The sequence below is a fragment of the Amblyraja radiata genome, chromosome 33 (genome assembly GCF_010909765.2).
Source record: "Amblyraja radiata isolate CabotCenter1 chromosome 33, sAmbRad1.1.pri, whole genome shotgun sequence".
Lineage (NCBI taxonomy): Eukaryota > Metazoa > Chordata > Chondrichthyes > Rajiformes > Rajidae > Amblyraja > Amblyraja radiata.
The window spans coordinates 12,258,024-12,282,177 of NC_045988.1; the positions used below are offsets into that span (position 1 = coordinate 12,258,024).

Sequence of the window (24,154 nt, forward strand, 5' to 3'; positions counted from 1 at the left end):
GACGTCCATGGTAAAGATGACCGGGGGGGGGGGGGGGGGGGAATAAGTGAGAGATTTGAGATGTAAAGAAATGGGTTCATAGCAGGCAAAGGGCAAACAGAGACAACAGGCCTACCAGGGTAGAATTATTTGTAGATTTTAGGTAGGAGATAGAAACAGGCAGTGTGCAGAGTTATTAGGCAAGGCTTTGGATGGGAGATAGCCAGAAGTGATGAGATCTGTGATGGTTTGGGAGGTTGGCCTTGTTTTGGTTGGTGGATCATGACTATGGAGGTGTGTGAGACCTGTTACCTCCCCTCAGCAGGAGAGGTACGGGTCAGTCCACCACACGACAGTGGGTCCACTCTTGCCTGCATGTTTGCTGACGAGGTTGGGCTTGGTGCGGAGTGAGTGGAGAGCTGCGGACTTGGACCCGAGTGGTGGAAGCAAGATGGTCTGCGTGATAGTAGCAGTTGGAAATGAAGTGAAAGATTGGTCGAAGGCCAATAGAGGGTGTTCATGAGAAAGACAATAGACAATAGGTGCAGGATTGGGCCATTTGGCCCTTTGTGCCAGCACCGCCATTCAAAGTGATCATGGCTGATCATCCCCAATCAGTACCCCGTTCCTGCCTTCTCCCCATATCCCCTGACTGCTATTTTTAAGAGCCCTATCTAGCTCTCTCTTGAAAGCATCCAGAGAACCTGCCTCCACTGCCCTCTGAGGCAGAAAATTCCACAGACTCACCACTCTCTGTGAGAAAAAGTGTTTCCTCGTCTCCGTTCTAAATGGCTTACTCCTTATTTTTAAACTGTGGCCCCTGGTTCTGGACTCCCCCAACATCAGGAACATGTTTCCTGCCTCTAGTGTGTCCAAGCCCTTAACAATCTTATATGTTTCAATGAGATGCCCTCTCATCCTTCTAAACTCCAGTGTGTACAAGCCCAGCTGTTCCATTCTCTCAGCAAAAAGAGGAGGATTGGGGCAAGGATCAATGGAAGGCAAGGACTCTTCCCACAGAAATAGGTATCGCAGCAGCAGAGGTGATGGAAGAGTAGCTCATCATGCTGGCTGGCTCACGACTCATTGGGATTGTGGGTGTAGGGGTGCAAAGGTGAGGCCTGGGGAAAATAATAGTTGCGCATCTGAGAATCAGGCGACCCGCCCCTTCACCGCTGAGGGATTGGACACCGGTGTGCAGCCGGCGCCGGGCCTCCCTCGGTATTTGGGCTTCTGTCGACTCCAGAAGCGGGGAAGCTGAAGTCCTCCCCACCCCCTTCCCAAGCAAAATGAGAGATGACTTTCGTAGGACCGGAGTCCTGGTCCCGGGAATGGATGGTAGTTGAGAGACGCAGGCATGAAGCCATTGTACCTTTAACGCCAAATGTCTCTTTGGTCTTGAAGCGGAATAATTCAACGCGCCCAGCAAGTGGGAGTGGTAGTTGGAATATAATCCACATCAAACACATTGCAGCAATTTCACGCAACTCTGAGTTGTAAAGTTAAACAATAATCTCTGTTTATTCAGAACTGGTACTTGTTGAGTTAAACAAATGAGGGTGTATGGGTTGGTCTTGATGCACTGCCTGTGATGATATGCAAATATCTCTTTGTCTTGCACCTAAACTCACAGCGAGTTCCTCTGTCGAAAGGCACCGTGACCCACCTGCAGTGTTCGAGTCAAATTTGCCCAAATTACACAGAACCAAGTGCCTCTCGCCTGCTGCCTGTGCCGTGGAGCAGTGGCCGAGCGTAACAGGTCTGTCAGGTAATAATTTCCAAATAGTTCACTCGTCCCACGCTGTCTCCACACCTGGAATAAGTTTGCGCCGGGTATTGAGAGCGATCGGGAAAGAGGGCGCAAGAACCGTTGACGATGTGATGATGTTGCCCATTCAATTCGGTTGATTTTTTTACCGGTAGGCTTTTAGTTTTGTTTTTGAGACGCGCGTTTTTAAAAAAAATTAAAAGTCAGTTGTTTCCTTTGCTTGCAGTAAGATGAGTGTCGGGACAGATAAATCATCGGATGTCCGAACTGGTGTTTCACAATCCCGGGACCAAGCAGGTAAGCGGTCGCTCTCAACCTCAAAGCGGGACGTTTAATAAGATGCTCTCGGTTATTTTATTAGACAATATCGCGGATATTGCTGGAATCTGAATTTCTTCAGCAGAAAGTTATTTTAGCAGAAAGTGCTAAAGATGAGATAACTCCATCGCCGTTAACCTGTGGATGGGACTAGGATGTTCTGCAATTATTTTGGCAGATAATGCGATATTCAACTGATTTAAACGGCTTCCTGGGTTACCTGTTCCTTTTTTTTTTATAAAGAGATTTAATTCCAGCTGTTGATCCTGCATAATCAGAGGGGCTGGAGTCTGAGAGCTGAGAAAATGGGATTGTCAATATTTGCACTAATTTCACCCCTGCAGGCGATTGCAGAGTGAATGGCAGAAAGTGACAGCTCCCTTGTTCTCTCCTTGTTCGTTCCCGCCCCAGTACACAACGTGGTGCTGCCTCACTCAGATCCAGGTCTGGATTTCAGGAGCAGTCCTAAACTGTTTTCACCCTAATCCAGGATTTTCCTGGAATTTTGATGTTGGCAAAGATCCCAACCACTGAAGGGTTGATTCCAACCTCTCTCTACTGGTGCTGGTTTGAGATGTCCATGATTGGACCCTAATCTTCAACAGAACTCTCTGCCCCAATTGAAGGGTCCTTGACCAGAAACATCTACTCTATTTCTCTTCCCAGGGCTGTTGCTTGATCTGCTGTGAGCTTTGAGCATTTTTGTGTGCTTTAAAAAAAAAAAGTCATAATTGCAATAATTTATTCACATTGACTGGTTAACATGCAACAAGAGCTTTTCACTGTACCTCGGTACATGTGACAATAAACTAAACTATTTTGGATTTCCAGAGATGATGAAATGCAGTGTGGGGGATTCATTTCTTGTTGGAACATTGTTCATTCTTTGCCAAGGTTCCTGAGGGGTAAAGTACAATGTCAGCTCTCACACTGGACTTCTGAACTTGCTGTTTAATAAATAATATTTCTGTCTTGGGCACAATTAGAGATTCGAGCATAAACTGCATCCAAATTGACATGTTATTATATTTTTGTCAGATTTCTGTGAAAACTCATTTACCAATACCTAATGTAAAATCTGCTTTGACGTGGTGCATCTGTGGAGTGATGGGGAGTGTTGTCAAAAAGAGAAACTTTGGGGTGCAAGTGCATAGCTCCTTGAATGGGACAACACAGGTGGTGAAAAAGGCAATTAGGATGCTTGCCTTCATCGGTCAAGGCATTGAGTACAAGAGTTGAGATGTCATGTTACAGTTGTACAAACGTTGGTTAGGCTGCACTTCTAGTGTTGTGCATGGTTCCATTTACCAGGCTACATGAAGGATGTGATTAAGCCAAAGAGGGCGCAGAAAGGTTTCACAAGAATGGTGCCTGGATTGGAGGGATTGAGTTGTAAAAAGAAATTGGATAGTCTGGGTCAATTTTCCCTGGAGCACAAGAGACTGCGAGTTGCGTGACAGAGATTTCTGAAATAATGACGTATTGATAGCCAGAATCTGTTTCCAATGTTAGGGAGTTTAAAATTAGAGGGCATACGTTTAAGGTAAGAGAGAGGAGGGTTAAAAGGAAACCAAAGGCATTTTTTTCCCCCTACAAAGTAGTTGGTATCTCTCTGGAATTGAGCTGCCAGAGGAGGTAGTGGAGGCAGGAACAATAATAGCATTTAAGAGGCATCTGGAGAAGTACTTAATTGCGCAAGGCATAGAGATATGGAATTAATGCAGGTAAGTGGGAACAGTATAGATAAGCATTATGGTCAGCATAAACATGGTGGACCAAAGCACCTGTTTTCAAAGCTGGACAACTTTAGAAACATAGAAAATAGTGCAGGAGTAGGCCATTCGGCCCTTTGAGCCTGCACCGCCATTCAATATGATCACGGCTGATCATCCAACTCGGTATCCTGTACTTGCCTTCTCTCCATACCCCTTGATCCCTTTAGCCACAAATCCACTACCTGCTATGTATTACCAGTATTTTGTGTTTTTATTTCAAATTTTCAGTATCTGCAGTATTTCTTTTATTTCTTTTTTTACGAATTGGGTCATTTTCTTGAAAGATAAATTAAGAATCTGACGATGTGTAATCTGCCTATTTGTGGCCATGCACCCAAAAGAACCGGTTTAGTTTGAAGAGCCACTTTGAAGAACTGCAGTGCTGTGACTGATGATCCTTGATCAGCTCTAATTTGGTTATTGGCGGGCCTAAAACTCTAGCATGATTTATTTACATTTAAACCAGTTTAAAAGATTGTGGAAATTTCTTCCGTGCTTAGAATTGCTCAAACATTTATTTTCAAAGATACTTCAGTTTTCAAAATGATGTGACTGAGATAGCTGAAAGTTTAGCTCTTTCTTTAATTGGTTGCTGGTGACCCCTGGTAATCCCTCTTGGTTCCTTTGTACTTCCAAGTATTCAATAACTTCTGTAGCAAATGCTGCACCTTCACTTCTAAGTATCTGCTGTAAGTGTTATACAGACTGAGGTACAGTATGTGCTAGCATTTTAAGGGTTTAGAAAGAGAATGTAAAATTCCTACAGGAGACTAGCGTGTTGGCCACTCCCTTGCCCAGCTGCACTTCAGCAGAAGCTGTGGTTGTAATATTGTCTGATTATAGTTCCTGTTATTGTGTTTGTTTTCCCCACTTACCAGTGCTTTTTAGCAACAATGTGAAATAAAGTGTTTGATAGTATTGTTGCACTGTGATACAAAGGGATATGGGCCAAAATCGGGTAAATTGGACGAGCTCAGATAGACACCTTGGTTAGCATGGACGAGTTGGGCCAAAGTGTCTGTTTCTGTGCTGTATAATTCCATGACTCTATTTATCGGCTTCATCTGTCAGTGACTGATAGCGACCGAGTTTCTCTTTTATTTTTGTCCATTTTTTTCCTCTTGGATATGTGGCACATTATGGCCATTCATCTTGGTAATTAGGGATCAGACTTGGTGGCAGAAGGCTGCGGAACCACTCTATTGTCACAGAAGAGGAGGACATGAATCCACATGGTCTGCATGAAAAATCCCACTATGCATAACCCCAACACCTGCAAATTCTTTCATTTCATTACTTATTCAAGTCCTTTTTGAATCTATCTCCACTACTAGCTCAAGCAGCGCATTCCAGTCCCACACTTTAAAAAAAAAAAAAAATCTTTCTTCATTTTTACCGATCGCCTATTCTACATTCCCTCTGTAAGATAGAAGAGTTTCTCTCAACAGTAACACGATCCATGCTGATCATGATTTCAAGCTTGGTTTTTGTATGCTGTTTCACATTTGCTTTTTATTCTTTTATTCTGTTCGAAATAAATAATAAAATAAATAAATAAAAGCACCTCAATCTGATACCCTCACAAAATGCACTGTTGGGTTGAGATTGGGGATTTGCAGTTTTTGGTGGGTTATAGAGCCTCGTATACACAATGCAAGAACTGAAGGCACATAGGGTGCTTGCTATTGCCAAATGGACAGTGGGAAGGCCTTGAAGTACACCAGCCAGTTCACCTGACTCCATCTGACATATTTTCCTTCCACCTACCGCCATCCATCATCCACCTGCCTCTGTCCTCCAATGCCACCTCATTTTCTCCCCACCCACCCCCATCCCCCTTACCCCACTCTACTTGCCTATCCTTAACATCTTCTCAGTCCACTATTGCCTCTCACCACTTCTTCTATTTATACTGGCTCTCCTTCCCTCTCTGTACTAATGCAGGGTTCCAACCTGAAATGTTGATCGTTCCTTTCTGCCCACAGATGCTGTTCAGGTTCCATCAGTAGATTATCTGTTGCTCTTGATTGCTGCCTCTCGTGTCTTCATAGTCAGTGCAATCTGACCCTTTCCAATGGTCACTTGAGTATTTTTCATAATTGTACAAATGATGAAAATCGAGACCTGGAATTCTATCCATGTCGCCCTCTTTACCAAGCACGGCGTGGTACCTTTATTGCTACCTACTGGCATTGACTGTCTCAGTGCAAGATGGCTGTCACATTTATAAAATAAAGCTGCCATGAAATACCGTGGAATGTTAGACAAGTTAAATATTTACCTTTCAAAAAAAAAAAAAAAAAAGACAAGGCCCAAAGTGCTGGAGTAAGTAAGTGAGCCAGACAGCATCCCTGAACAACATGGATAGAGGATGTTCTGGGTCAGGATCCTCCTTTAGATCCTTCTTTAGTCTATGTTCTCCAGGGATGCTGCCTGACCTGCCAAGTTACTCGAGCACTCTGTGTCATTCTTTTGTAAACCAACATCTGCAGCCCCTTACAGTTCTAACTACGCTTTTTGGAATCCATCATAAAATTGAAGACTTGTCATTCCTTAATCGTGTTGTTTCCAGTGGGAGGGAAGTTGCTCAGTGATAACTAAGCCTTCATTGCTGGCAACATTCTGAATCTAGCCTACGGACTTATCCATGGGTATCTCCAGATGAGAAATTACAAGCTCATCTTTTAGTGTTTGTTTGTTGCCCAATACAGTGGTGGTGCAGACACAAAACTGCAATGCTTGGATCTCGAGCAATAAATGAGCTGCTGGAGGAATGCGGCATCTTAACTTTAAAACAAGTTTTTTTAGAGATACACTGTGGATACAGGATTTCGGCCCACCGAGTCTGCATTGTCCAGCAATCCCAGTACACTATCCTACACACTAGGGACGATTTATGATTTTCGTCCGAAGCCTACAAGCCTGTACGTCTATGGAGTGTGGGAGGAAACTGGAGCTCCTGGAGAAAACCCATGCTGTCATTGGGAGAGTGTACAAACCTCATACGAACAGCACCCGTAGTCAGGATTGAACCCTGGTCTCTACCGCTATGCTACCATGCCACCCTGAAACTGAGAGAGTAGGGGGGAGATTGTCAATGGCAATGCAATTTTCTTAGAAATTGCAGTACAGAAGTAGGTCATTCAGTGTTACTGACCCATAGTCGGTGACCCCACTCCACTGCATCATTGAATAACCGTAATAGACAATAGGTGCAGGAGCAGGCCATTCGGCCCTTCGAGCCAGCACCGCCATTCAATGTGATCATGGCTGATCATCCCCAATCAGTACCCCGTTCCTGCCTTCTCCCCATATCCGCTATTTTTAAGATCCCTATCTAGCGCTCTCTTGAAAGCATCCAGGGAACCTGCCTCCACCGCCCTCTGAGGCAGAGAATTCCACAGACTCGCCACTCTCTGTGAGAAAATGTGTTTCCTCGTCTCCGTTCTAAATGGCTTACCCCTTATTCTTAAACTGTGTAATAATCAATCTCTTTGTCTACAATAGATATAGAATTGTCTACAGTGCTAGAACTGCAGCCTAAATATGGAACTGAACAAAGGCATAATTGTTGCTGTTAGTGTTGAGCAAAATTCAAATGGTAATCCTGGCAATGGTGCAATGAATGCTGAGGGATATATATGCTGATTCTTTTCTGGTCAGACAGCAAGGATGCATTGGTAGGAGAAGATTTCCAGCAGTATTTGAAAACCTGTTGACGGCAAAAGAAACTGCCAGCTGGCCATAATTGGTGAATAAATTAACTGCCCAGTAAAAAGTGATGGCAAATCAAAATACTGCAGGTGTGGAAAACTGAAATAATGCCCCCAAAATACTGGAAACAGTCAGAAAGTCAGGCAGCATATGTGGAGAAGGCAACCGAGTCAAAGACATTCCAACATTTTCTGTTCTATTAGGGGAGCGTGATCTATTACAAAGTAAAGTTTCTTGGTGAACTATCAGAGATAGTGATCTTTGCAATACTGTATTAGTCATTGCTGAGTAGCATCAATGCTTTCAAATGGATTCCATATTGTTAACAATTTCAGTTAAATCTGGTTAAAACCTGTGTGACTCATCCCTGTGACCCAGATTTTATTATTTGCTCAATCGCAGCACGTAGGCGTTATTGGTTAAGGCAACGTTTATCGCCCGCCCCCATTACCCTAGAAACGTCTGGTGTGCTGTCACCTTGACTCATGTAGCTCTGAGGTGAAGATGTTTGAAGTTACAGTATTTCTACCATCCCCAAGGGAGTTGAGGAATTTGAAGATGGAGCAACTGTGAAGCATTTCCAAGTTAGGGGGAGGTGTGGAACTTGCATTTTGGGGTGCTAGGATTCCCTTATGCCTGTTGCCCATCCTTTATGTAATGTAAAGACTGGGACAATGATATCAAAGAAACCTTGTATTTAAGAAGTGTGAAGATGAGCACTTGAATTGCCTTGGCAAAGGTTAAGGAATGATTGCCCAAAGGTAGCATTGGTACAGGTGGGTGCCCACTGGTCACTGTGGATAGGATGGGTCAAATGCACTGTTTCTATGCTGGATGCCACTATAAATTGCCTCTTATGAACAGTGCACACAGAAGATGGATTATTTAGTAGTTCAATATCGAAGGATATTATCTGAGTTCCAAACGTGGAGTGCTTAGTTTTGATGGTATTAAGTGTCTTGACTGATGATGGTACCTGTACTATGTGCAATTTGAAGATAGTTGGAATGCACCTTTGAAAGTCTTCCTGCAGAAAACTCAAACTTTGACAGAAAATAAACATTTTGACGGATATATGGATAGGAGAGGTTTAGAGGGTTATGTGGGCCAAACACAGGCTGGTGGGACAAGTGTAGATGGGACATGTTGGTCGGCTTTGACCGAAGGGCCTGTTTCCACACTGTATGACTCTATGACAAGCTCTTTTGGCTGCATTAATAAAAGACTGCCACAATCACAAAACCAGTCTGGAGGCAATGAAACTGGGTGAAGCATTCAGTAAGGAAGTTTGCAACCTGCATCTATCTACAGCAGGAAAAGGTTGCATTTTTGTATTGTTTTGCTTACCACCAGATGGAGATTCAGTCTGGCAACTGTGCCCTGAAGGATTTAGCCAAGTTAGTCAGTGCTTGTGCTACTGAACCACCCTTGATGATTTAATGTTGAAGACCCCACCAATGTGTCCTTTGTGCTCTGTTTCAAGTAATCAACATGGAAGAGAAGGTAGGAAGTGAGTTGAGGAATCCTAGTTAAGCAAGCTTGGAACCACTCCATTTTGGGTGCATATGCTACTGCTGTCAGTCTGAATATTTGTCCTCCCAGTGGAATGGGGTGTCCCCTACAATGGTGAAGGAGAGATGTGTGAAAAGGTATGAATCCATGACATACTATCGAATAAATGTCTCCCTGTGGTCTGGGTTTGCCTTGTAACATCCATTTCTTGTGCCTTGATTGATGTTGGATTAATTGAGTTAATGTATCGTTCTTTAGTGATGGTTTGAGGCTGCTGTGTGATTAGGTAGTTAATTTCAGCATACAAATAAGTTTCAAACACTCTGCTGTAGGTGAGGAATGATTACCAGTCCAAATAAGGAAAGATGATTTACATGGATCAGCAAAATAGATCAGAGTTGTAAAATTCCCACAATTTTTTGCATTGCCATAATCAAGGCCAGTTATCTCTGCCACCACATTGTTAAGATTTATTTTAATTTGCTGAATTTGATTTTCTCAGCTTCTGTGCTAGAATTTGACTTCATGTGCCTGATCAGTTAAAGCTGAAGTGTTCAATGCTACTTTACTAACTTAACCAGTATGTTATCCTGTGATCCCATTTTTAATATTTATTGATTCACTCGCATGGTGTTAGGTATTCCTTGCAACGGCAGCATTTATTGTCCATTCCCAAATCTGTGCGGTCGCTATGATCTGCCTTCTTGAAGATCTCTGGTCCACTTGGGGTAAACACTCGGTGTTATCGATGAGGATTTTGATTCTGTAACATTAAAGTCTAGATCATAAATTTCCAAATAGGATCATGTGTCACTGATGACATCATTGGAAATGATGCTGTTCCCATCCATCTGCTGTCCTTATCCTTGGTCCAATGTTTACAAGTACTATGAACAGTTCCTGTTGAAAGTTGCAGATATTGCACAGTGTAGACATAGAATAAAATAGAATAGAAAGCCTTTTATTGTCATTCAAACAGACAAGGTTTGAACGAAATTTCATTCCTACAGTCATATTACAAAAAAAACAAACGGGACACACACTTAACACAATTTACATAAACATCCATCACAGTGAATCTCCAACACCTCCTCACTGTGATGGAAGTTAAAAGTCTTATCTCTTCCCTTTGTTCTTCTCCCATGGTCCAGCAGTCCAACTGCAGCGTCGAGGCGACTGGGGCTCATGATGTTAAAGCCCCCGGCGGGCGATGGTAAGTCCCGCGGCCGTTTAAGCCGCGCGGGGCAATGTTAGGCCCCGCTCTGAGTCATTTAAACCCCACGATTCCGGCGGGAGAAGTTGCCGTTGCGGGAGATCCGTTAAGCGGTCTCCCACCAGGGATCTGCGAGCTCCCGATGTTCCTGTCCACCGGGCCTGCGGCCGAAGCCTCCGAAGCTCCGAAGTCGGGTTGCAGCCACATGCCACCACAGCTATCCCCGCTCCGAAGTCGGCCAGCTCTGCAATGGCGAGTCCGCAGGCTCCGCGACTGGAGCCCTCAGGTTGGTTCCAGTTGGAGGCCGCCGCCGGCTCCACAACGTTATGCCCAACGACACTGGAGACCCGACAGGGAAAAAGTCGGGTCCCCGTACAGGGAAGAGCTTAAACTGTTTCCCCCCCCCCCACATATACACAGCTAAAAAATAATAAAAGTTAGAACCAAAAACATACATCTAACGGGAGAAAAATGTTAAAAAGACAGACGGACTGCAGTTGAGCCGCTGCCGTTAGGCGCCGCCACTCCGAGGCATGATGTGCTGATGGTGGAGGAGTGAATATCGAGAGCAGATATGGATAGAATGTCAATGAATGAGGTTGTTACTTCCTTTATTGTATTTAGCCACCAGAGTGTTTGAGTGACATTAATCCATGTAAGTGGGGAAATTCCATCATAACTATAAATCTGCCTTTATAAAACAGTTTTTATCCACGGGTAGTTGCTCTACTCAACAGCCAAAAATCTGTAGCCTCCCTTTGATCTGGTATTTTGTTGGTTCACATGCTTGATCAATGGTGTTTTCTCATTAATGTTTTATTATTATTAATGTTTAGTATTTTCTGAGTCATTCGTAACTATCACTGTATGTCATGTTGTTACTTGTGGGTGGAGCACCAAGGCAAATTCCTTGTATGTGAATACTTGGCCAATAAACTTACTTACTTATACTGTAGATGACGGACAGATAGTGAGGAATCAGAAGGTGGGACCTTCTCTGAGAGAGGTCTGGCCATGTAGCCACATGTCTTTATATGGCTGGTTTATTGAATAAGAGTCCATTCCAACGACGTACAGGTTTGTACGTTAATTGGCTTCTGTAAATTGTCCCTAGTGTGTAGGATAGAACTATTGTACGGGGTGATCGTTGGTTGGCGCAGACACAGTGGGTCAAAGGGACTGTTTATATGTTGTATTTCTAAAGAAGGGAATTCCTGGAATATTGATGGTGAAGGATTCAAGACTGTTAAAGGGGCTGAATGTGAGAGGGACATGGTTAGATTTTCTCTTCCTAGCTGTGGTCATTACTTGTGTAAAAAGAATGGTACTTGCAATTATCGGGCCAAGCCCAAATATTTTCCAAGTTGTGCTCTTGTAAGCTAGACTGCAGGTTGAAGATGGGAATGTTTACAGACCCTCCCATTAAATGCTCCATTATCTGCTCTCATGTCTTATTGTGTAGGAAAGAACTGCTTTAAATTGAAGATAGACACAAAATGCTGGAGTAACTCATCGGGACAGGCAGCACCTCTGGAGAGAAGGAATGGGTGATGTTTCGGGTCGAGTCTCTGAATAAGGGTCTCAACCCGAAACGTCACACATTCCTTTCTTCCTTATGATGAATCTTCGAAATGGGGAGCAGGATTCTGATGATGGAGACAACTCTGTCTTATTCATACTTTACTAGAGTGCGTTCAATTATCCCAACCAGGACGCCTGAAAGGTAAGAGGAAAAGGCAGTTTTGGCTTGAGATCATCCAGTTCTTGTGCTTGCTCGATGCCTAGGGCATTGTAAATCAGGCGTGGCTGCTGGAGTTTTTACCGTTTGAGCAAGGGCCCAGGAGCCGGATCCTAAATACATTGTTTTTGCTGAGCAGTTCATTATTTGCATATTTTCAGTTGGACTGGCTCGGTTCCTCTCTTCTCTGAAAGTAGATGTGAAAAACATGCTCTCAGATATAATCTCGGTCAATTTAGCAGGGAAGCTGCATTTAGCATGGGCAAAATGAGACTTTTAATCTCCATTTGACTTTTTTTGAGTAAGTGTAGGTTCAACTATCCTGTCATGCATTTGGCTGGTGCTTGATCACCTTAAGGTCAGATCCACTGGTGTCCTATTCAAGAGCTAGAACTCTCCAAGAGTTTGTTATTTTTTAACTTTATTCATAAATATAAGTAGAAAAAAAATTCCTCTGATGAGCACCCCCTCATACTTCAGTTTCCAAATCTGATTCTGGATTATCAACCATGATCATATTGAGTGGAGGTGCTGGTTGGAGGTAGGGCCGAATGGCCTACGCCTGCACCTATTTTCTATGTTTCTATCTTGTCCATAATCATTTGACTTGCATCACCACTCACTCTGAAGCATGGAGAAGTTGCCATAGTAATAGGCTCTCAGCAATTTGCATATTTCAAACTAATTTTCATACTGGAGCCTCGTGAGAAGGAAGGATTTACATACTGGAGGAGAGGAGGCTGCCCATGTATGAGCAAAGGGGAGCTCATTTGAAATTCAAATTAGATGCCCAACAGAACTACAGTGTTTGTGGAGAATTAAATAACATGGAAACATAACAAAAGTTGTTCCCTTCATCCAGCACTAAATCCCCATCCCTGGATCACTTGTGCCTCCTGTGCACTGCACCTGTGCCAGGCTGCCCTGTTAGACATGGACTCATTCCTTGCCCATGCCTGTTCCTTGCAGCAACGGGTGCTAAAAAGTGCAACTGAAAACATCCCAAACTGCACAGGGCAATGTGACTTACTGCAGCTTTTAGGGAGCAAGCTCGCATCCCATGTACCTCGGAGGGGTCTATTTTGCTGCCTTCCCCTGCTCTTCTTTACTCTTTCATCCCACTTTAGTGCTTTTGTTTCAGAGATACCGCATGTAAACAGGCCCTCTGGCCTACTGAGTCCACGCCACTAGTTCTATGTCGTTCCACTTTCGCATCCACTCTCTGCACACTTGGGGTAATTTACAGAGGCCCATTAACCTAGAAACCCGCACACCTTTGGGATCCTGAGAAAGTGGAAGGTTAGCTATTTGGGACGAACCTCTGTTGCCACAGCATCTAAATCCTGGAACTGCCGACACAAAAACATTGTGGGGATGCCTATGCCAGAAGGATTACACAAGGATTGTCCAACTCCAGAGCAGTTACAGACAGAAAATAAATGTTGGCCTCACTCATAATTGTCACTAAAGAATGAATAAGGGGAAAAATAATCATTTATTATCCAAGTACCGAGAATAGGTCGAATCTGGCCACCCAAAAGGCCTCTATTAATAATAATCAAGCTGTAAGATGATGAAGCTCCCTCTAGTGCCACAGACCATGAGTTTGTAATTCTCACTGCTTCAGTAAATGGAACTGTTCTGAATATTCATACTTTATTTTTTATGTCAGGTATTGAACAGAATGGCCTTGGCTATACTCGGCAGGTGAGTGTTACTCAGTCAAATTCTTCATGTTGAAATTTCTTTATTCCAACTCATTGATAAATCATACTTTCCTCATTAATAATTTTAAGGCACAAGCACCAATATAACGGCCACAACTATTTACCACAAAGGGAATGTTAGATTTGGGTCTAGATTTCAACTTGGTTTAGTTTAGAGATACAGCATGGAAACAGGCCCTTTGGCCCACCGAGTCCATGCCGACCAATGATCACTCGTACACTGGCTCTATCCTACACACGAGGGACACTTTACAGAGGCCAATGAATCTACAAACCTGCACGTCTTTAGAATGTATGAAGAAACCGGAGCACTTGGAGAAAACCCACGCAGTCACAGGGAGAACATACAAACTCCATGCAGACAGTCCCCAGTCAGGATCCAACCCGGGTCTCTGACATTGTAAGGCAGCGACTCTACAGATGTGCCCCTGTGCCACCCCCAAATTTTAGATTAGGAATACTGGTTTGGTTTAGTCATTACGATCAATGATTAAGCTTGAGGTATAGACGGGGCTCGATTCTGTCAGGGTTAGGTTAGAAGGTTGTTGGCAAAGTTAAGTTAAAAGAAGAAAATTCTGTAATACTCAGCATGTCAGGCAGCATTTTAGAGGAGGGAACCGTTAACATGTCAGGTTAATGACTTTTCATTGACCTTTTGAGGCAGTTTTGCATTGAGACTGAAGTAGGGTTTAAGGTTAACATTGGACATGTGAGACTTTACCATTAGGTGGTTTGAATGGAGTTGATAATCTAAGTTCCTGTTCTAACATTAGCTGATCTTTAAATCCCATATCTCATGGTGTCATTTACTGCCTTAGTCTTGCTCACCCTCTCCTACAGCAGAATGACTACCTGAACTTCTGTATCTCTGGACCAGCAATCAGCACTCTCCTTTACACCAATCCACTTCCCTGCACCATCTACTGCACCCCTCCACCTTCATCCCAACTTCTCTAATTTTCCAGCCACAAGAAACCCAATGTCCCCACATTTTGCTGGAACCTGCGCTGGCCCTTCACCTCCAATATGTCTCATGCAAGTAACAAAAATGCTGTCAAAAATATTCAGCAATCAGGCAGCACCTATGGAAAGATTTGAATCTATGAGCTTTCATCAGAACCAAGGTGTTGACTTTTTCTGTCCACACATTATCTGCATTGCTGCATTTTCCAGCATTTTCTGTTTTTACATACGATTTCCATCATCTATTGGAAAAAAAGTGTTTTTCTCAGTACATGTACATCCTTCTCTACATCTATTAATACTTACGGCAGCACGCAGCGGTAGAGTTGCTGCGTCACAGCGCCAGAGACCTAGGTGGCGCCCGTGTGGAGTTTGCACGTTCTCCCTGTGACAGCATGGGTTTTCTCCGGGTGCTCTGGTTACCTCCCATGCTCCATGGACATGCAGACTTGTAGGCTAATTTACTTCTGTAAATTGTCCCTAGGGTGTAGGATGTGAAACTGGGATAACGTTGATCTACTGTCCAGGTGATCGTTGGTCGGTGCGGAATCAGTGGGCCAAAGAGCTTGTTTCCACGCTGTGTCTCTAAATTAAGCCAGCATGCTTCATTCTTTACCTGCCGCATGCTGCGTTTCCCATGGGAGTGTTACATTTGGGCGTTGCAAGAGATTTGCTCCATATTTCATGTGCCCAACCTTCCTTGGAAATGTAGAGACAGGGTTGTTCTACATCTAACTTGCATTACATCACCCCAAGGTGGTAGTATTTGATAGTGTAGAAGGCAAATTCAATTTCAATGCCTGGGTCCTGATGATGTCTAGGACTAAGGAGCAAACCTGCTAACAGGCCATTTGGGGCGTAAAGATCACGGGATAATTGTTCTTCACTGAATCTTATCCAACAAGAGTCGGCACTTTCAGAAGGGGTGAGCAGGAAATGGGGTTTAGTCATAGATTCCATATTGACTTCTCTCATGCTGTGCTCAGTTAACTCGGAAAGTTTAGGTTGACAAAAGTTAATCGGAACATTTGGACCATTTAACTACCTGAAGTTTCTTTGTGCTTGAGTGGGATATCTCTGCCCATTTGCTGGCCACATGGCTAGTGTTTTGTTTGTTTTCTTTCCTTTCTTTTAGAATCACTTGAGTTGAACCATTTGCTATTGAGCTGCAGTGGGAGTGGGTGGAGGGATGATCTCAGTCAGAGGTTGTGGTTAGTGTCGGGAAATTAGTGCTTGTAGGAGTGGGAATTTGCATACAGAGGGAAGGTGGGGCCCAGCCTACCCAGTCCAACCTGTTTGGTTTATGGGCTTGTGACTACACATTCAGTGACATTTAACACTCTTGGTGCATCTTGTGCTTCAGCTGCAAGTTGAGAGTACAGAAGCCTTTGTAGAAGTGAGTAGTGTTTGTGGGCGAGTGGGGAGGGTTGCTGGGGTAGTGGGTGTAGCAAGGACAGTCAATTCTCAGAAATGTATTAAAATGCCACAAAATATCCTGTTAGATCAACCTTTTATTTTGTATTTTTGGTTACTTATTTTAAATTGTCATACTACAATTTATAGAAACATAGAAAATAGATGCAGGAGGAGGCCATTCGGCCCTTCGAGCCAGCACCGCCATTCATTGTGATCATGGCTGATCGTCCCCAATCAATAAAACGTGCCTGCCTTCTCCCCATATCCCTTGATTCCACTAACCCCTAGAGCTCGATCTAACTCTCATTTATAATGGTTGTGCACAAAAAATAAAACAGAATTATCTGTAAACAAAGCGTTTTATCTCGACCCGAAACGTTGCCTATTTCCTTCGCTCCATAGATGTTGCCTCACCCACTGAGTTTCTCCAGCATTTTTGTCTACCTTCAATTTTCCAGCATCTGCAGCTCGTTCTTAAACATTTTATCTTTGCATGTCTGTTTCCTTTGTCAAGTAGTTAGATTCAGTGAGCCCTGTTACCACATCCCAGAGAGGCTCCAATTTTCCAAACTCTACACTGTACTCTGAGTATTAACTCAGGACCGAATGCCTGTGGGGGTTCTGAACCATCCCCAGATTAATACTTAAAGCATTGGTATTAGAAATAAATTATCATGGGGTCAACTGGTTTGGTCATGTGAGCCATGTGGTTCAGGAAGATAACAGGTTTCCAGCCTGGTGTGTGCTATTGGTCAGGCTGCAATGGGGATGTTTACATTAAACTTCCATAATCCCGAATAAGGGGACAGCTGTGTCTCCTGACCAGGATGTGGAAGATCAGGATGCAGACCCTGCTATTGGAAATTGACGGCTAGATGCTTCAGGGACGCTTGGACTATAGGAGTTATAGGTGCAGGCTATCTCTGACGCTCTGGTTGAATGTTGATGGGTCCCTGATGTCTGGAATGGCATTAGTGTTGTCTGCACAAAACTGAATTCTATTATGTCTTATGTTTGATGCCGGTTACTTTCCATTTTCCAGATCAAAACTGAGGACCAGAGAGACTCGCCTCCACAGGTATCAGCAGAGATAGATCATGATTGATGCAGATGTCAGTGAATGTGTATTTGCACAGCTGAAAGTGGATTGTTGCACACACCATCCATTCACCAAGGCAGCTGTAGTTGTGAGAAATAGCATTTCAACTCGTGCATTTGCAGCCACCTCAGATAAATATTATCTATTTAAGGAAAATATTAATGTTCGGATTCCTCTGTTGGGATGGCGAGTGAGATTGGATTGGGAGTGGGGATGAGGTGTTTGAAATTGAGTGCCTGAGATTGCATTGAGAGCAATTGAGACTGTATGGTCATGGGGTGTGGGTGAGGAGGCAGGATTGGTGCGGGCATTGATTATATTGGGAAGTGGAGGTTGGAAAGGGGCAGAAACGGAGCAAAGGGATAACATTGTGGGCGGGGTGAAATTGGGATGGTGGTGTTTGATGATGAAATATGGGGCATGTTTTGTGGGGAGAGAGTGTGACATGATTGGACTCAATTGCAAGCACTGGGAATCTGTTTATGAAGTGAATAGCTTTACTAGGGAAGAGATTCTGAGTAGGAGCTGGGATGTTGCAGGTCATAACTCCGAGACTGACAAGTACCCTGTTCCCTTAGGACCTGCAGCCACTTCACACCTTGCAGCAATTGGTGGTCGTACCTGGGCATCACCTGCAAACAGCAGCAACGTTCCTCTTGCCTCAGGCACTGCAGAACCATCAAGGTGATCTATTATGTAGGAAGGAACTGCAGATGCTGGTGTAAACCGAAGATAGATACAAAAAGGTGGAGTAACTCAGTGGGTCAGACAGCAGTTTGTCAGTCAGAGTCTGAAGAATTGTCCCGACCTGAAACGTCATCTATTCCTTTTCTTCAGCGATGTTGGCTGACCCGCTGAGTTACTCCAGCTTTTTGTGTCTAAGGTGATCTATTGTTCTGCTCTCGGCGACTTGCTTACGCACATATATGTAATTATATCAGTATGTCATGGAGTATTCCAGGGAAACAGAAAGGCCTGATTTGTTTGGGGCAGCAGGAGAGGAATAGCAGGGAATGTTGTGGAGGTTGGGGATGGTTAAAAAACCACATCCCATTTGGGTTGACTGTTGGAGAAAGACCAATATTGAACGGGAATGAAAATTAAATCGGCGGGTGAGAATGTATCTGTGGAAAGAGATATCGAGTTAACATTTCAAGTTGAAGACCCCTTTAATTGATTTTTTTTTAAAATTGAAACATGAATGATTTCTCTTTCACAATGCAGCCTGACTTGCTGAGTGCTTCCAGCGTTTTCTGCTTTGAGTTTAGATTGCCAGTTTATATGCAGTTTTGGATTTTCAGACAGTATTCAGGGTTGGGTTGGGTGTGCTTCGAAACAATGCTGCTCCAGGTTGGAAGAGGATAGAAACATAGAAACATAGAAATTAGGTGCAGGAGTAGGCCATTCGGCTCTTCGAGCCTGCACCGCCATTCAATATGATCATGGCTGATCATCCAACTCAGTATCCCGTACCTGCCTTCTCTCCATACCCTCTGATCCCCTTAGCCACCAGGGCCACATCTAACTCCCTCTTAAATATAGCCAATGAACTGGCCTCGACAGCCCTCTGTGGCAGGGAGTTCCAGAGATTCACCACTCTCTGCGTGAAAAATGTTTTTCTCATCTCGGTTCTAAAGGATTTCCCCCTTATCCTTAAGCTGTGACCCCTTGTCCTGGACTTCCCCAACATCGGGAGCAATCTTCCTGCATCTAGCCTGTCCAACCCCTTAAGAATTTTGTAAGTTTCTATAAGATTCCCTCTCAATCTCCTAAATTCAAGAGAGTATAAACCAAGTCTATCCAGTCTTTCTTCATAAGACAGTCCTGACATCCCAGGAATCAGTCTGGTGAACCTTCTCTGCACTCCCTCTATGGCAATAATGTCCTTCCTCAGATTTGGAGACCAAAACTGTACGCAATACTCCAGGTGTGGTCTCACCAAGACCCTGTACAACTGCAGTAGAACCTCCCTGCTCCTATACTCAAATCCTTTTGCTATGAAAGCTAACATACCATTCGCTTTCTTCACTGCCTGCTGCACCTGCATGCCCACTTTCAATGACTGGTGTACCATGACACCCAGGTCTCGCTGCATCTCCCCTTTTCCTAGTCGGCCACCATTTAGATAATAGTCTGCTTTCCTGTTTTTGCCACCAAAATGGATAACCTCACATTTATCCATATTATACTGCATCTGCCAAACATTTGCCCACTCACCCAGCCTATCCAAGTCACCTTGCAGTCTCCTTGTCGAAAGCCTTCTGGAAGTCCAGATACACCACATCCACTGGTTCTCCCCTATCCACGCTACTAGTTACATCCTCGAAAAATTCTATAAGATTCGTCAGACATGATTTACCTTTTGTAAATCCATGCTGACTTTGTCCAATGATTTCACCACTTTCCAAATGTGCTGCTATCCCATCTTTAATAACTGACTCTAGAAGTTTCCCCACTACCGATGTTAGACTAACTGGTCTGTAATTCCCCGTTTTCTCTCTCCTTCCCTTCTTAAAAAGTGGGGTTACGTTTGCTACCCGCCAATCCTCAGGAACTACTCCAGAATCTAAAGAGTTTTGAAAGATTATTACTAATGCATCCACTATTTCTGGAGCTACTTCCTTTAGTACTCTGGCGGTGCAGCCTATCTGGCCCTGGGGATTTATCGGCCTTTAATCCATTCAATTTACCCAACACCACTTCCCGGCTAACCTGGATTTCACTCAATTCCTCCAACTCCTTTGACCCGCGGTCCCCTGCTATTTCCGGCAGATTATTTATGTCTTCCTTAGTGAAGACGGAACCAAAGTAGTTATTCAATTGGTCCGCCATATCCTTGTTCCCCATGATCAACTCACCCGTTTCTGACTGCAAGGGACCTACATTTGTTTTAACTAATCTCTTTCTTTTCACATATCTATAAAAACTTTTGCAGTCAGTTTTTATGTTCCCTGCCAGTTTTCTTTCATAATCTATTTTTCCTTTCCTAATTAAGCCCTTTGTCCTCCTCTGCTGGTCTCTGAATTTCTCCCAGTCCTCCGGTATGCTGCTTTTTCTGGCTAATTTGTACGCATCATCCTTCGCTTTGATACTATCCCTGATTTCCCTTGTTATCCACGGATGCACTACCTTCCCTGATTTATTCTTTTGCCAAACTGGGATGAACATTTTTTGTAGTTCATCCATGCAGTCTTTAAATGTCTTCCATTGCATATCCACCGTCAACCCTTTTAGAATTAATTGCCAGTCAATCTTGGCCAATTCACGTCTCATACCCTCAAAGTTACCTTTCTTTAAGTTCAGAACCATTGTTTCTGAATTAACAATGTCACTCTCCATCCTAATGAAGAACTCAACCATATTATGGACACTCTTGCCCAAGGGGGCACGTACAACAAGACTGCTAAATAACCCTTCCTCATTACTCAATACCCAGTCTAAAATAGCCTGCTCTCTCGTTGGTTCCTCTACATGTTGATTTAGATAACTATCCCGCATACATTCCAAAAAATCCTCTTCCTCAGCACCCCTGCCAATTTGATTCACCCAATCTATATGTAGATTGAAGTCACCCATTATAACGGTTTTGCCTTTGTCGCACGCATTTCTAATTTCCTGTTTGATACCATCTCCAACTTCACTACTATTGTTAGGTGGCCTGTACACAACACCCACCAGCGTTTTCTGCCCCTTAGTGTTTCGCAGCTCTACCCATACCGATTCCACATCCTGCAAACTAATGTCCTTCCTTTCCATTGCGTTAATCTCCTCTCTAATCAGCAACGCTACCCCACCTCCTTTTCCTTTCTCTCTATCCCTCCTGAATATTGAATATCCCTGGATGTTCAGCTCCCAGCCTTGGTCACCCTGGAGCCATGTCTCCGTGATCCCAACTATATCATAGTCATTAATAGCTATCTGCACATTCAACTCATCCACCTTATTACGAATGCTCCTTGCATTGAGACACAAAGCCTTCAGGCTTGTTTTTACAACACTCTTACCCCTTATACAATTTTGTTGAAAAGTGGCCCTTTTTGATTTTTGCCCTGGATTTTCCGGCCTGCCACTTTTACTTTTCACCTTGCTACCTATTGCTTCTACCCTCATTTTACACCCCTCTGTCTCTACGCTCACACGTTTAAGAAACACTTTCCCTTTAACTCCATCCTCCACTAGCCCATTCAACACCCCACCCCCCTTATTCAGTTTAAAACCACCCGTGTAGCAGTGGCAAACCTGCCTGCCAGAATGCTGGTCCCACACCTGTTAAGATGCAATCCGTCCCTTTTGTACAGTTCCCCCTTACCCCAAAACAGATCCCAGTGATCTAAGAATCTAAATCCCTGCCCCGAGCACCAGTTCCTCAGCCACACGTTCAGGTCCCGTATCTCCCTGTTCCTGCTCTCGCCAGCACGAGGAACTGGAAGCAAACCGGAGATAACAACCCTGGAGGTCCTGCTTTTCAGCATTTTTCCGAGCTCTCTAAAGTCACGCTACAGAATATTCATCCCCTTCTTTCCGACATCATTTGTGCCGACATGCACTACCACTTCCGGATGTTCACCTTCGCCCTTGAGGATTTTCTGCACTCTGTCCGTGACATCCTGGATCCTGGCACCAGGAAGGCAGCACACCATCCTCGCATCCCGTCTGTTGCCGCAGAAACCCCTGTCCGTACCTCTCACAATGGAGTCTCCTACTACAATGGCGTTGCCTGCCTTAGGCCTTTTTGGTTTTGGCTCAACAGCCCTATTCGCATCACAAGCCAGTCCGCCGCCCAGTGTAAACACCTCTTCTGTCCCGACAGCTTCTAAGTGGGTGAACCTGTTCACAAGAGGTACAACACCCGGGGACGTTGGCATTCCATGCTTCCCTCCCGTTCTCACTGTCTCCCACCTTCTCTCTTCCAGTACCTTAGGTGTAACAATCGTACTGTAGGACTTGTCGAGGAACGACTCCGTTTCTCGGACGAACCGGAGGTCATCCACTTGCTTCTCCAGTTCCCCAACACGGCCCTTCAGGAGCTCTACCTGGATGCACTTTTCGCATTTGTAGCAGCCAGAGGCACCAGCGGTGTCCTTGACCTCCCACATACTGCAAGCATCACACTGAATCAGCTTGCCTGACATCTCCTTCTTTCGTCTCTCCCTCTGCAGTGTTTTGCATAGTCTCCTCTCCAAAGACTCTCGAGCCAAAGACTCACACTTTTCTCACAGGGCACTTCACTCGCAAGGCCGCTCACTCACTGCCGCTCCCTAAGAGCAATCTTACTTAAATTGACTGATAAATTGCCTGATTTACCAATTTACAAACCAAATTCCTCAGTTTTCAGCTGTTTTCCCAGCACTTGGGCTAGAGCCAATCAGTCGTATCTCTTGCTAATCTCCTCCTGCTGCTGCTGTTGTTGCTCCCAAAGCTACAGCAGTTCTGAGGATGAAGCAATGCGTTTTGAATTGGGTTGGCGGAGATAGACAAATGCCTTCATGTGGGCAGTGGAACATCTTGCTGGATTAAGCTGCTCAAGGTAGTGGGACACCTGATTGAGTCAGAGTAGAGGAATGCATGAATAGGAGACACAAGAGGCTGCACATGATAGAATCTGGAGGGAAAGGCTCCATCCGCAGGAACTCAGTAGGCCAGGCAGCATCCGTGCAGGAAAATGGACATAGGAGATGGCCTATGTAAAGAGGTGGGGGATTGGTGTGGGTCAAGTGATATGTGGATCCAGGTGAGGAGGGGTGGATTTGCAGATGGAGTCAGGAAGAGAAGTGCACTAAACGTTATTCCCTTTATCATGTATCTATACACAGTGGGTGGCTCGTTGTAAACATGTATTATCATGCTGCTGACTGGTTAGCCCACACCAAAAGCTTTTCACTGTACCTCGTCCACATGACAATAAACAGAACTCAAACTCAAGGTAATGGTGGAAGCTGAGAGGTGATGAGTGCAGACAACAAAGGGCTCAAATTATTGATTCCAATAAGAAAGAAATCTGAAGAATGGAACCAAATGGTGGGAAGTTGGGTATGGTGGGGGGAGGGGATGGGTGAACCCAGTGGGACAACTGTGTAGGTGGTGGGCAGATGATGTGGGTGGGAGAAGGGCAAGAAACTGGGTGATAGAGGCTAGGGTAGGGTAATAGTTTTTGAAGGAAGGGGGTGTGTGAGAGGACTAGAGATCACCAGAGAGAGAGAGAGAGAGAGAGAGAATGTGGGAGGGGACAGGAGGAGAGCAGGTTATCTGAACTTGGAGAATGCATTGTTCATGCAGCTGGGTTGTGGAACACAGGCAGAGTGTGAGCTGCTGTTCTGCAAATTTGCATACGGCCTCTCCCTGGCAGTGGAGGAGGCCAAGTCCAGACAGGTTGTAGTGGGTAGACCAAAGTGCTGGTGAAACTCAGCGGGTGCAGCAGCATCTATGGAGCGAAGGAAATAGGCAACGTTTCGGGCCGAAACCCTTCAAATAGGAAGGGAATTACAATGACTTGCAATTGGGAGCTGCAGATGGCCATTGTGATGAACAGGTTGGATGGATGGAGGTAATGTCTGTCCCAATCTGGTATGAGTGGTGATGGGATGTTACTCCGGATTGAGGTGTGTGGCAGGATGGGGTTTGCTGGTGAAAGATCACTTGAGGTGTGGGAGTGGAGGAATATTGATCGGGATTGGTGTTCAGCAGTGAGAGGTGAGGAAGGGAATGGAGAAGAGACCTGTTAAGTTTGGAGTTGTGATGTGGCAGGAGCATTCGTTGTGTTGGGTTGTTTGGGGATCCTTGAAGACCTGTCCATGTTGGGTTCAGAGGGAATAAGGGTGGCACGGTGGCAGTGGTATAGATGCTGCCTTACCACGCCAGAGAACCAGGTTAATTCCTGACTACGGGTACTATCTATATGCAGTTTGTACATTCTCCCTGTGAGCTGCGTGGGT

At 44.5% G+C, this 24,154-nt stretch overlaps 1 protein-coding gene across 1 annotated transcript in view; it reads left to right on the plus strand.

Annotated features, from left to right (window-relative positions):
- Positions 1–1,611: 1,611 nt before the first annotated feature.
- The window catches only part of pou2f3 (POU class 2 homeobox 3), a 39,073-nt gene continuing 16,530 nt past the window's right edge, over positions 1,612–24,154 (plus strand). The window contains exons 1-5 of the mRNA XM_033049666.1: positions 1,612–1,747; positions 1,974–2,044; positions 13,690–13,724; positions 17,166–17,201; positions 17,801–17,906. Of these exons, the coding sequence (XP_032905557.1) occupies positions 1,978–2,044; positions 13,690–13,724; positions 17,166–17,201; positions 17,801–17,906 (244 nt within the window). The 5' untranslated portion in view covers positions 1,612–1,747; positions 1,974–1,977. The remainder of the gene's footprint in view (positions 1,748–1,973; positions 2,045–13,689; positions 13,725–17,165; positions 17,202–17,800; positions 17,907–24,154) is intronic.